The sequence below is a fragment of the Schistocerca piceifrons genome, chromosome 6 (genome assembly GCF_021461385.2).
Source record: "Schistocerca piceifrons isolate TAMUIC-IGC-003096 chromosome 6, iqSchPice1.1, whole genome shotgun sequence".
Classification (NCBI taxonomy): Eukaryota; Metazoa; Arthropoda; class Insecta; order Orthoptera; family Acrididae; genus Schistocerca; species Schistocerca piceifrons.
This window is the reverse complement of record NC_060143.1, coordinates 572,969,788-572,983,568: the sequence shown is the minus strand read 5'-3', so window position 1 is coordinate 572,983,568 and position 13,781 is coordinate 572,969,788. Positions and strand designations below refer to the sequence as shown.

Sequence of the window (13,781 nt, the reverse complement as noted above, 5' to 3'; positions counted from 1 at the left end):
TCAAATTCATGGAGTGCGATATTCGCTTTATCGATATGTATTAACAGGGACGCTCAAAATACGAAGAATAACCTCGTCTTCCTGCAGCAACTGAGAAGCTTCGCTGCTTGGCGGGTTATTACTTGTGTCTTACTGCTACTGTTAATATATATCGATGAAACAAGTATCTCACTACAGTAATTTTGAACCGCTTTGTGGAATGGGCACGTAAAATTCCGAATTGAACACCTTTTCTTTGGAACGTGAAACAAACCGACGCTTTCCGTCGACGCTGGGAGTCGCATGAAAGACGTGACGCGCAGTATGTGTTCGGGCTGGCTCCTGTTACACTTTGCGAAAGCATCAGAGAAAATGCGCCTGACAACTCTTAGAAGGGACACCCTGTGTATGGCTTTTATCGAGGCTAGTTACGGCACTGATGGAAGTGAATCTCGTTGACAAATGTAAGCATTCGATACCTAACATGTCCTCGAGAAAACTGAACGAAAACCCAAGTCCAATATGAATACATGAAAGGCGTGTGTGCCTATCTAAAATGACATATCTGAACAGATACATGGGCTGTCCAAAACAAAATTTAATGTGGTGGTATTTACATATGTTTTTGGATGGTGTCCGCCTTTAGCAAAACACAATTTTGTTTTTTTTATCCCAAACATGTTTCGCTGCAGTTGCAGTATCATCAGTGGGCTTTTATTTTACGGCTTTTTACCGTATGGTGTGGTTTTCCTGAGGTGGTATATTTTTATAGTGCCCATTTCCTTTCACAGTTTCTCATATTTTCTTTTTTCATCTTCACGGTGAAGTTCTGTATATTGAACTGCCACTGTTTCACTGTTTACCAGCTGTGCTATTTGTCCAATTCCTGAAGATGTAGGGTTAATTTGAGAATTAAGAAGAAACAGTGCGTCAGAGGCGAATTTTATTCGCTCTCATTAATACCAGCAACCAATGGCTCACGAATGAATACTTTAAAGAATGATCGTTATCAAAGGAGAAGGCGGCAGTAGCTGTCGGAAGGCGCAGCAGAACCAGAGGCGAGAGGGAGCAGTGTGCCCTGGGAAGGGGCCGCAGTAGTGGGGCACACCGAGAGTCCCGCAGCGCCGCCCGTGGGAAGGCGGTGTCCGCCCCCGCCGGGAATCGAGGCCAGAGGCTCCGGGCTATGGCTGGGGCACCGTTACGGCCGCTGCGTCTGCCGGCCGCGCTCGCTGCCTGCCGGCACCTGACTGCACACCTCTCCTCTGCGGCTGCGCCACACACAGTACACACGCCGCTTCCGACACTGTCCCGTCCGGCTACCAGCATTACACGGACACCGAATACTGACACAGCGACGAATAAGCACACACTGATCTTTTGACAGGTGACGAAAGAAAGACTACGAGTTTGCCCTCCTTTCGACTACCAACTCACTAGAGGCGAACCACACGGTCACTTTCGGGGCGAGGACAGGGAAAGAAATCTCCCGTGTCCTCCTCAAACGAACCTTCGCGTCTTCTTGTCTTACAGATAGGAGCGCTTTTTTCCGACCTCCGACGGGTCGCGAAATGGAAACCACAGCGAAAATAAGAAATGTTTTATTCGCAACATTTAGCTACGCCTTGCAGCTACTTGTCTACACCGAAACATTTGCCGTAGCGTCGTACAAACTTTCTAATGCCGTCACAGAAGGCAGCCGCCTGCGACTTCTGCAAATTCCTTACGCTGGTCTGCACTTCGTTGCCTGTGGCAAAATGCTGTCTTCATCGTCAGCGGCTGATGTGAACAGAGGGATGAAAATCAGAGGGAGCCCAGTCTGGGCTGTACGGTGGATCATCGAACACTTACCATCGGGGAAGTCGCAGGACTATCGTCGTTCCACCTGCAGGATGCGGTCGAGGATAGTCATAAAGACGGAAGTGAGTGACGAATCAGGAGAAGGCTCTCAGCAGAACTTCACACTTGGTGGGAGCACTATTGTTCTAGGCATCTTTACGTGCTCACTGTGCGCTCGGAACTGAAAAGTGCGACGTGGGGCGATAGACAAGCGTGCTAGAGACAGTGCCCAACACATCCGCGCCAAGTTTCACTGCATTTTCACTGTAGTTTTAATTCGGTGACCGATCGGAGATTTTTCCAAACAGGCCTCGTATTTGGGAAACCTAAACTGTACGGCTGGGCGGACATATCAATGGCAGTTCTCACGGACGGGGGTGGGTACTCTACCGTGCGGTCCTTCGATTTCCTCCATACTTGTACGATTTCAAAGTCAGTGCTCAGACCACTTTCCTAAACCACTTCTCAGTAACACTCGAGGAAAAAAAAATCGACTTCGAAAATTATCCAGCGAGGCTAAATATGAAACATTCCAAATATTTTAATAGAGCCGCTTGTATCTGATTAACTGCCGAGTCGCTAATTCCATTCTTACCAGTAGCAACTTTTAATTTTTAAGAAGTAACATTTTTATTAGTGATTACTGAATGCATGAAATCTCATGTTTTTTATCTAGTTTTGTTTACTTCTCAACCACAGGTGCTGGTTTTGCTGTTCCGGTTGAGTATACGTACTCGTGTAAGTTTGAGGATTCGTAAACACGACTTCGCTTCCTATTAATATCTCATGATGATGGATGAAATAGGCAACACTGCTTAATTGTTCGTATGAAATACGAGCTACCCTGAATTCTTCAGTCTATTTAGACTTCAAGGTAAAGTGAGAGGTTTGTCTTCCCATCGTATTCGTATGTCTTTGTACTTACAGACATGGTAGCAATTTTTAGCGCTGACGTGCCGTTTCCCGACGTTTATGACAAAAATACCCATAACTACGCGTTTTGTGTGTGTGTGTGTGTGTGTGTGTGTGTGTGTCATGTCGGTGCCTTGAAACAGTGTATTTTCATGTTCGCCTTATGTAATACAAAAATCGCAACTAACGCCACTCCATCTTTGCAAGCTGTGTTTCTATACGTCATCTGCTCGGTTCAACCTATGAAGCTCAAAGTAACGTCGCACAGTATTGGTAAACATTCCGTAGCATATTCGCCACATCCGGCACAATTTAATGCCTTGTTCGAGCATGGGGATGTGTCACAACGCGAAATTCCGCGCTGTGATGCCGAAGGCCCGTCCCCGATCTTCGTCAACATCAGCTGTCGCGTCCCTCATGATGACAGCTTTGACGTGTGCCTGGAGTCCCGATCGCGAACGCAGCCCAGGCAACAGCTCGTAGCATGCGATGCAGATGGCTCTGCGTCAGTCGTTAAAACACAGTTCCAGATATCTAGTCGCCAATTCAGCTTCGTGTAAACACACACACACACACACACGAAAAACCTTACGAAACATCGAAACATACTGTAGCTATGTGGACCGCAATTAATACCTAACTCTTTCGGTGTTGGTGTAACCCGACAGTTTTCGCTGGAGGATTACGTTGCAGGTGCAGTAAATTTCCTGTCTGGAGTGTGTATTGACGCGGAACTCTCAGCTAGCCCTAGGTCAACAGGCGGGCAGGTCGATCGTCCGAGTCGTCTCTCACGGCAACGAGACAAACAAACCAACCGAGGCGAACCGAAGGTGACCGCAGTGTGGACACACTGCTCGCAGGCGCCCCGTGTCTGCGAACAAGCCGTCAACCCCACGCCACCACGGATGCTACCGAGTCGAAACTGAAGCAACAGTAGTCGATTATCCTCTGTCGCCTCTTGTCATTATTTCAAAAAATAATTACTTGTTAATGTCGATACCGGCTACGTTTGACTATACGCGTCTTTTAAAGGATTTGGACTTCGAATAACTGTCTGGACATGGGCTGTCGTTGGGAAATAATTGCGTCACCAATGGAAAGGAAGTTCTAATTTATCAAAACATATTGATTATGATCCTTCGCACAGTGAAAATATTGTTTTATGCCACCAACGTTACTAATATTCCTAAATATATGTTCCACAGTGTATCTTGTGCCACTCAACTCAAAGTCAGACGTTCAGACCATGAAATGAACTGATACTGCAGTATATCGGTTTCCATTGGCAAGGAAGACTAAAAGGATGTGTGCGACGATTAATGCCTCACAGTCGTAGAGCGGACTACGGATTTTCAACAAGTTTGGTTTTCGCTGCGGGTCGCTGCCTGACAGCACACTTTGCAGAGTCAGTAACAACGCTCCACACTCAAGTTAACGTCTAATGGGGGAGGTCTGACAGTGCTGAAGCAAGTAACAAACTCTCGTTCAAGTGAAAAAGATGGAAGTCGCGTGCAAACTATATGACTGCGACGATACATGTTTGCATTTACTCTGGGACTGCGTCACACGAAGGCACAGCAATAAAACAAGGTTCATAGCAATGAAACTAAAGAACAGGCACAAACGACATCCTAACTGATGGATGTCGTTATATGGAAAGTAGTGATCTACACTCCTGGAAATTGAAATAAGAACACCGTGAATTCATTGTCCCAGGAAGGGGAAACTTTATTGACACATTCCTGGGGTCAGATACATCACATGATAACACTGACAGACCCACAGGCACATAGATACAGGCAACAGAGCATGCACAATGTCGGCACTAGTACAGTGTATATCCACCTTTCGCAGCAATGCAGGCTGCTATTCTCCCATGGAGACGATCGTAGAGATGTTGGATGTAGTCCTGTGGAACGGCTTGCCATGCCATTTCCACCTGGCGCCTCAGCTGGACCAGCGTTCGTGCTGGACGTGCAGATCGCGTGAGACGACGCATCATCCAGTCGCAAACATGCTCAATGGGGCACAGATCCGGATATCTTGCTGGCCAGGGTAGTTGACTTACACCTTCTAGAGCACGTTGGGTGGCACGGGATACATGCGGACGTGCATTGTCCTGTTGGAACAGCAAGTTCCCTTGCCGGTCTAGGAATGGTAGAACGATGGGTTCGATGACGGTTTGGATGTACCGTGCACTATTCAGTGTCCCCTCGACGATCACCAGTGGTGTACGGTCAGTGTAGGAGATCGCTCCCCACACCATGATGCCGGGTGTTGGCCCTGTGTGCCTCGGTCGTATGCAGTCCTGATTGTGGCGCTCACCTGCACGGCGCCAAACACGCATACGACCATCATTGGCACCAAAGCAGAAGCGACTCTCATCGCTGAAGACGACACGTCTCCATTCGTCCCTCCATTCACGCCTGTCGCGACACCACTGGAGGCGGGCTGCACGATGTTGGGGCGTGAGCGGAAGACGGCCTAACGGTGTGCGGGACCGTAGCCCAGCTTCATGGAGACGGTTGCGAATGGTCCTCGGCGATACCCCAGGAGCAACAGTGTCCCTAATTTGCTGGGAAGTGGCGGTGCGGTCCCCTACGGCACTGCGTAGGATCCTACGGTCTTGGCGTGCATCCGTGCGTCGCTGCGGTCCGGTCCCAGGTCGACGGGCACGTGCACCTTCCGCCGACCACTGGCGACAACATCGATGTACTGTGGAGACCTCACGCCCCACGTGTTGAGCAATTCGGCGGTACGTCCACCCGGCCCCCCGCATGCCCACTATACGCCCTCGCTCAAAGTCCGTCAACTGCACATACGGTTCACGTCCACGCTGTCGCGGCATGCTACCAGTGTTAAAGACTGCGATGGACTTCCGTATGCCACGGCAAACTGGCTGACACTGACGGCGGCGGTGCACAAATGCTGCGCAGCTAGCGCCATTCGACGGCCAACACCGCGGTTCCTGGTGTGTCCGCTGTGCCGTGCGTGTGATCATTGCTTGTACAGCCCTCTCGCAGTGTCCGGAGCAAGTATGGTGGGTCTGACACACCGGTGTCAATGTGTTCTTTTTTCCATTTCCAGGAGTGTATATATCTAGATACATTATTTCAGAAGCGAACACAAAACCGGAAAACTGATTCCAATACCAGAGAAGTCAGACAATTTGAATGTGAATTTCTATATTGTTCGCCCATTACGTAACACATATCTGTAATTATTGTAAGGAGGCTATATGTTAAGGATTTTAAATATTTTTTGAAAAATCACGATTAGGCACAGTAGCTGTGGGTCCCTTTATTGAAAGCTCAACTTACCCGACGACATACTTTCAGGCATAAAGGAACGACAATTATACGGCATATGTCCTGGCTATCCTCGGTCTGACGAAACTGGTAGCTTTAATGAAAGAACATATAGACATTGCATCAAATCATGACTCTTCAAAAGCGGCCATAACATGACTGATGCTACCGAGTCGTGAGAGTGCGTCCAATTCTTTCGCCGACTCCAATACGGCGCGCAGTATCGTATTTCACATCTTTCCTCTCACTTTCATCACAACATGCTAAAGCGCAAGGAAATGCTACTGTTCCACTTTGACGTTCAGATGACTCTGAACTCTTAACCATCTTGAAGAATATTTTCCAAATCGAATGCAAGTGTGCCAGTGTGCTTGTGTTTCACGTTGTTATTCTGCGGAACAATAGCGCGGGCTACCAACGAAACAGAAGAAGTATGTTACAGCAGCGTCGGCAGAGCTGGTGGCGGTACTCACCCCTGAGAGGCTGCGGCTTGGCGGGGGTGGTGACCGGCGCCGAGCGCCGGGACGCCGGCTTGCGCGCCACGGGCGTCTTCATGTCCGGCACCCCGTTCTTCTCTGCACAAACAAACAAGGCGGGCGTCAGATGGCTGTTCTGAACGCTCTCACTGCGTCAAAACGCGACGTGTGAGGCGTACACGAAGGAAGAGATACAGTACACGTAGGACAGATCGACTATCTGCGGAAAAGTACACTGGGACTGTAATGAAGGAGAAGAGGAGAAAGGGAAGGGTTAGTGGGTGACATGGAGTTGGAATGATTAGAATACCAAGAGTTTAATTGCAGAGGATTTAAAAAAAAAATGAATTTGAGCAAGATATTACAAGGGAATGAGGTTGGTCTCATATATATATATATATATATATATATATATATATAGAGAGAGAGAGAGAGAGAGAGAGAGAGAGAGAGAGAGAGATCACCTAGTCTACAAAGAAAGAAATGTTTATAACTGTACTATTTTGACTGCTGAATAGAGAGCCATAATTTTAGTAGAAACCATCTGATACAATTGTCTGGGAGAATAATGAGGTATTTATTTTATTCATTATGATATCCACTTCACAAAGCTACATTTGATGTTAGTTATTAATCGCTATCGATTTCGAGGCACTCAAGAAAGTCGACAGCGATGCACGAGAGTCGTCGTCCAATAACAGTAGAAGGATATCACATGACTTAGAATCTCTATTTGGTGTGATGAGTGGCATTTTGCTCCACGTTTACGGAATTTTGTGCTAATGTAGGTGAGTAGGAAAAACAGACCTATAATGTTCGGGCAAGTATTGCTGATGTGCTGGCTCGACACATTCACGTCGAATAAATATCTACGCGTAAAGCGACAAAGCGAGATGAAATACATCGAGCACGTAAGGCCGGCTGTGCAGAATCTGAATGATCCACTCTTGTTTCACTGCCATAATTACAGAAAGACGTTCACCTATAAAGGGAAACGAGTACGTACGTTACTGAACCGGTAACCCGAAACAGCTTCCAGGTTCCCCCATACCTTCCGCAGGCAAAAAATTTGATTTTCAATATTTCGTGTAATTATTGGTCGAATTGAGGAGGAGGAGGAGGACGAGGAGATTAGTGTTTAACGTCCCACCGAGAACTACGTCATTAGAGACGAAGAACAAACTCGGTTTAGGGAAGGATAGGGAACCTAATCAGCCGGCACTTTCAAAGGAACCACCCCGGAGCTTGCCTGAAGCGATTTAGGAAAACCACAGGAAACCTAAATCAGGATATCCGGACGCGGGTTTGAACCGTCGTCCTCCCGAGGGACATATATATATATATATATATATATATATATATTTCGAACTCTTTTCTAAAAATTTTCTCGTTTACATTATTTAAGACAAATACAGGGCTCGTATTAAACATATCCCACACATAAAATAACGAAACATATATACATGGGATTTCGATTCTTTAAACAATCGGGGGTGTCCTGGTAGAACAGTAGTGCGACCCATTATTTAGTACCGCTCGTATGTTTGATTCCCACCAGGTCGGATTGAAGGTAGACATGGAAGCAATTCATAGTCGTACTGCTAGAGCTGTTCGATCAACACGGGAGTATTGCGGAGTTTAAATTGTCTCAGTAGTCTTTCATGTAAAGAAAGAAGACAAACGGCCGTTGCGTCTGACTACAGTACAATTCTATTGCCGACAGCGCACATTTCGCATTAGGGACCTTGAAGGCACGATTAGATAGATTAGCTGGAGGATCGTACTCGCTTGCAGTGGTACGAAGTACTCTCCGTCATTCACCATATGCTGGCTTGCGCAGTGTGTATGTCGATTTAGATGGGCATACTGTGCAAACACAAAGTACATTATTTTATAATCACTGACTGTATCAAGTACGACTCGACCTTAACTGGCAACATCGAACAGTTGTTTGGTCCCTGATCGCGTTGCATTATTAAATTTCGCACAGAGGTACTTAACGAATGGCATGCTTGGAGTGTGTCGTAATTTTTGGTAATATATTTTTGTCTGCAGCAACAAAATGTTTTTAAAACTGTAGCTTTTACGCAGTCCGTAGGTATTGCATTCTGCAAGCTCTTTAAGATGATTCTCGTGGTGGAATCCAAGTTCGCAGCAACCCTGTTCAGTGATCTTGTGGGCTTCCTTTATGTGCGAACATAACAAAAAGCTAACCGGGTTGCCCATCGTCGCGTGATAGACTCAGTTCGGTGCGCGTCTAGCGGATGGCTACCTCGAGGCAGTCAGAGCTCTGGGAGCCAGTGATGTGTTCCGCCGGCTGCCTGTTGCTGCCGCTGCTGCACCTGTTGGCGGCAGCTGCTGTCCTCTGTCTGACACACACGGCACAGCCAGCACCTGGCGGGCAGCAATTATCATACCTGCCCCACCAACAGCTGCGCCTTTGGGCCCGCCACCAATGGAAGAAACAGCTTGCTCATCTTGTAGCACTTAAGTAATGTAGTGGCCGTTTCACAAATGCTGTTAATGTACATACGCAGCAATGCTGGAAGTGGTCGCTGCGAGGAATGTCAGAAATGCAAGATGCTCTGTCGACGTCTGATTTTAATGATCAAGGTCCGAACTGCGGAAGATATTTGTAGCCCCGAATTTAAACTCATGTCCTAACCTAGCCACAACCGCGTGATGTGAAATATAACCGAGAAAACGGCGGTCAACAATCTGCGGCAAAACTGAAAGCATAATCGTTTTGTTCACGGCGATCAGAAAGCTAACCTCTAAGAGCAAACTCGAGGGAAGAAAGGAAAGATTCAGTTTCAGAGCTAGAAGCAAACTGTAACTCTCGCTGTCACTGGTTACCTGAAACTATCCTCACACTAGTAGCCTCGTTTCCAAGCGATCAGCAGTCCTAGATGGCGTTTGGTTGCATCTTATAGGCAACACAGGCAGATTTAAAACGAAAAAAGAATGGCAGGAAGAAAAATAACAGCAAATAAAATCAATAAGATGATGAAACTGACGTGGCAAAGAACTAGAAATAAAAAAATTACATTTAAACTAATTACCTGAGTATAGGTAATAATCATACTCTTCTGATTAGATTTAGAAATATTTTCGCTGTCTTCAGGTTTGCTGGCCTTTACACTTCGCCTCAACACTACCTTAAATAATTCTGTTAACGACTGTGGTGTACCAGTCCCAACGCTCAAATTAGAGCCTTCAAAAATTACGCTTCGTGCAGTGTCGTGTATAGCTTCTCTAATGTTAGGCGATCTTCAAAATGGGTCCCGTAGACTTAACATTTGAGGTCATCAGTCCCCCTAGCCTTAGAACTACTTCAACCTAACCAACCTAAGGATATCACACATCCATGCCCGAGACAGGATTCGAACCTGCGACCGTAGCGGCAGCGCGGTTCCGCACTGAAGAGCCTAGAACAGCTCGGTCATAGCGGCCGGCTAGGCGATCTTCTCTGCGATTACAATCACTGTGTATGTGATGCTCAATAGCGTCTTGTGCGGAAGAATCCCGTAGCGTTTGGTTAGTGCTGTGTATGGGAACGTATGTATGTCCTTAGCATCGCGCGCTTGCGGTTTTGTGTTTGTTTGTTTGTTTGTCTGTGTTTCGAAATACGACTGTCAGAGGCAAATCCATGAATCGGGACCGATAAACACAAAGGATGAATAGCGGACAAGGAATTGGAACCGAACTTCTTGTGGACTATAGCTAAATTTTACAAGTTTACAGTATCTTACCGACACCATATACAACTAGGTCACACTAATATACAGCAACGTTTCTTATCGCAGTGTTGGACATACTGCTCTCCTACTGAGGAAGAATAGCAGCGAATACCCCGCGTGACCCATCTTTACAAATAAGGCAATATGTTCAACCCGTGTCTACATCGCCTTAAATACTCCGCAAGGGACTGTAGGCGGGGGGTACATCGTTCCAATGTTCTCGATTCTCTTTCCTATTTAACTCGCGTACTGAGCGAGGGGAAAATGACTGCCCGTATGCCTGTAATATTTCTCATCTTTCTGTCGTGGCCCCTACGTGAGAAGTATGTTGGCGGTAGCATAATGGTCACACAGTCATCTTCAGATACACGTATCTGTATTTACACAAGGTTTCGCGAGGATTGTGTCGCCTTTCTTCCACTGTTTCCCGTTTAAGCTCGACGAGCATTTATGTTACACTGCCATCCGGGTTATACCGGCATACTAGCTCGCGTCTCAATTCTTTCGAGGTCTGGTGTCGTGCCTACTTGATAAGCAGTCAAAAAATGCAGCAATATTCTAGAATTGGCACCATTGGCATCTTATACGAAATTTTGTTTACAGATTTAGCTAATTTTCTCAGAACCCTTCTAGAAAATCGAAGATACATTCATCCACCTCCCCAAATACCGATTTTACGATGGTCGTCCCATTTAACAAGGCTTGCTCAGAATGATCTCCAGTAGTCCTACCAGATAGGATACGCCCTCTCTATGTTACACGCATTATCTCAACATTTACCTACATTTAAAGAGATCTGCATTTTCATTAATCAAACTTACGGAACAATATTTGTAACATCGGTCTGTTGCAGGGTCTGACTTCTAATTTCAAGTTCCAACATTATGACGTTCATGTAAATTAAATAAATAAATACGAGTCCTCTTAAAGACAAAGATGATTCACAAAAACCACGTCCGTGTAGCATAAGTTTTTTCATATACATTTTCTAGATGAAAAGTATGTGCCGCCTTTCCAAATGGCTTTCGACACAAAACTGATTATGAACTTTTGTCAAATAGAACCGATAACGTTCTACACGACTGTACGTTCTATAGGAACAAAAGTACCATCACATGTTCACCAAGAAAGCGTAATATCGAGCGCTTATGGTCTCAGGGCTTCTAAACGAGCCATCAGGTTGCATCCGCAGCACTGTAAGACAGCACACTGACGACGTTGTCTGCAGCAAACTATCTTAGTTGGACGATCGAAAGGAATTGCAGGCAGACTAACGAAATTTCAAGGGGGTCTAATGAGCGGTAACTCAGTGTATGTGAATATAGGCATTATAATATCCATAAAAAAGAGAATACGATAATTTCCGATTCCGAGGTCACAGGTCAAGTTATGGATCAGATCACATCGTTCAAATATTTTGAGGTGATTCTAAGAAGCGATCTAATAAGCGACGAACGCTTTACGCCAGTGGCTGGGAAGGCGGATGGAAGACATTTTGTTACAATTTGTTGTTAAGAGTTAATAGAATGTGCGGACACCTGTAAAGGAAACTAAGTACAGGACGCTACAGCCACCAGTTCTGGAGTGCGTCTCCACACAGACGCGCTCCTGGGGTCATAACAACCGGTGTCGCCTTTAGGAAAGTGTCACAGACACGACTGCACTATGCTATGAGACTGGAAAACACCAGAGGGAAACACCGTCTGACGGGCATACACGTACTTCTTAGAGATGCATCGATTTCATCGAAAACGTCGCCAGGCGTGCAAATAAGACGAAGCATATGAGTTATGCATGATAGAGCTCTTATTGTTCTAGAAGCACAGGACGATTTCTATTACGACCGACGGCCTGCACGCTCGTGCGATCCCAGTCCTTTCGGGTGTCATCCTTGGGGTGATCCGCTTACGGAGCAGAAAATAATCACTGATGCTGCAGAGACTCTTCATCAACGCGCGACGGACGCCTCCGAATTCAGCCACCTCTGGCACTGTCCGGCAGCGGCAGTCTCTCGCGGCTGAGGGAATGCTCCCAGCACGCGGTAGCGGCAGGTAACCGGACTCCGCAAGTGGCGCGTGCCCTCAGCGGCCGGAGCGAGCCACACAGCCGGCAGGTTGTTCCAGGAAAAACAGCACAGTCGCCCCGCTATCAGCTCGCGGACGTTGATCCTCCGGAAACATCTTCTCCAGCTGCTGCGGCTACCGTAAGGCACTACACGCCCCGCACCTTTTTTGAAAACTCGCGCGAGCCAGAGAGCTAAACGGAAAGTACCAGCTTCTTCATTAACGTGATACAACAATGCCTGTCAATAACACGTACGGAGGCACACGGAAGAGAGGAAAGTTAACAATCGTGGGGAAACGAGGAAATTATGGGAAGCTGCAAACCACAGGTATGGAAACATGGCCTCATATTGGCTGTAAATGGAAGACTACTGAGTCGTCCTCATTTTCACCACAGTTTCGGCCTTCTAATGCGGTCTCCTCCATCCCGTTTATTCTTTCGCCACACAACGGTTTTCCATACCTCTGTCTTCTACGCGAGGTGAACATCTGTCGCCCATTTCGTCATTCAAGTCAAGAATATCTACAGTTCTTTTCTCAATCATTGCAACTGTGTAGCCTGGACTCTTACTTTTGTACTGCATTTTTTCTTGACTAAGCTTTGACACATTATTAAACTCCTCTTAGGGCATACATATATAAATACGTCATTTTCTCTGTTGTCCCAGAATTTGAGCGTTCTCTTGAAAAAGCAGATCCTTCCCTATATCCTTCCTGTGAGTAGACGATATGTAAATTGCTATTTCTTTCAGAGTATCTTACATGCGAAATTCAGAACTTAAAAACGGAACCAATTGAGCTTAGGTGTCCAGGCCACTTTAAGACAAGATTGTTGGGACAGGAGAGAAGAGCATAGAACCGAGTGGAGCGCTTTCGGTAACGGAATGGGGGTTTCCAAAACTAAGCTTCCGATATGTTGAATTTGGAAACATTACAATCGATGCGTATAGACTTCCAACCCCAAATCATTCTACTCTTCGGCGGCCAATAGAAACATGCATGCTAGAAATTACCAAGGCGGATTGGAAAACTAATAAATGAATCACAGAACTGACGAGTTAAAAACGTAATGCGACTGTAGCGATAATGAAATGGAGACACTCGGCGAATAAACTGCACGCGGACCACAGAAGTTCTCTACTATGGTCAAGATGAAATAGACAACTGAATGGAATGCAATTAGATGACATCGAAAGCGCTTGAAAGCAATGTGGATGCCTTTGACTGAAAAATCATCTGTGCAATATATTTATCGAGCGCCGGCCGGAGTGGCCGATCGGTTCTAGGCGCTATAGCTGGAACCGCGCGACCGCAACGGTCGCAGGTTCGAATCCTGCCTCGGGCATGGAGGTGTGTGATGTCCTTAGGTTAGTTAGGTTTAAGTAGTTCTAAGTTCTAAGGGACTGATGACCTCAGAAGTTAAGTCCCATAGTGCTCAGAGCCATTTATGCAGCACTTGACGTCAAA

At 46.4% G+C, this 13,781-nt stretch overlaps 1 protein-coding gene across 1 annotated transcript in view; it reads right to left on the bottom strand.

The window, feature by feature from the left end:
* The window catches only part of LOC124803461 (translation initiation factor IF-2), a 562,926-nt gene that overhangs the window by 135,025 nt on the left and 414,120 nt on the right, over positions 1–13,781 (bottom strand). Inside the window, exon 8 of the mRNA XM_047264651.1 lies at positions 6,509–6,610. Within this exon, the coding sequence (XP_047120607.1) occupies positions 6,509–6,610 (102 nt within the window). The remainder of the gene's footprint in view (positions 1–6,508; positions 6,611–13,781) is intronic.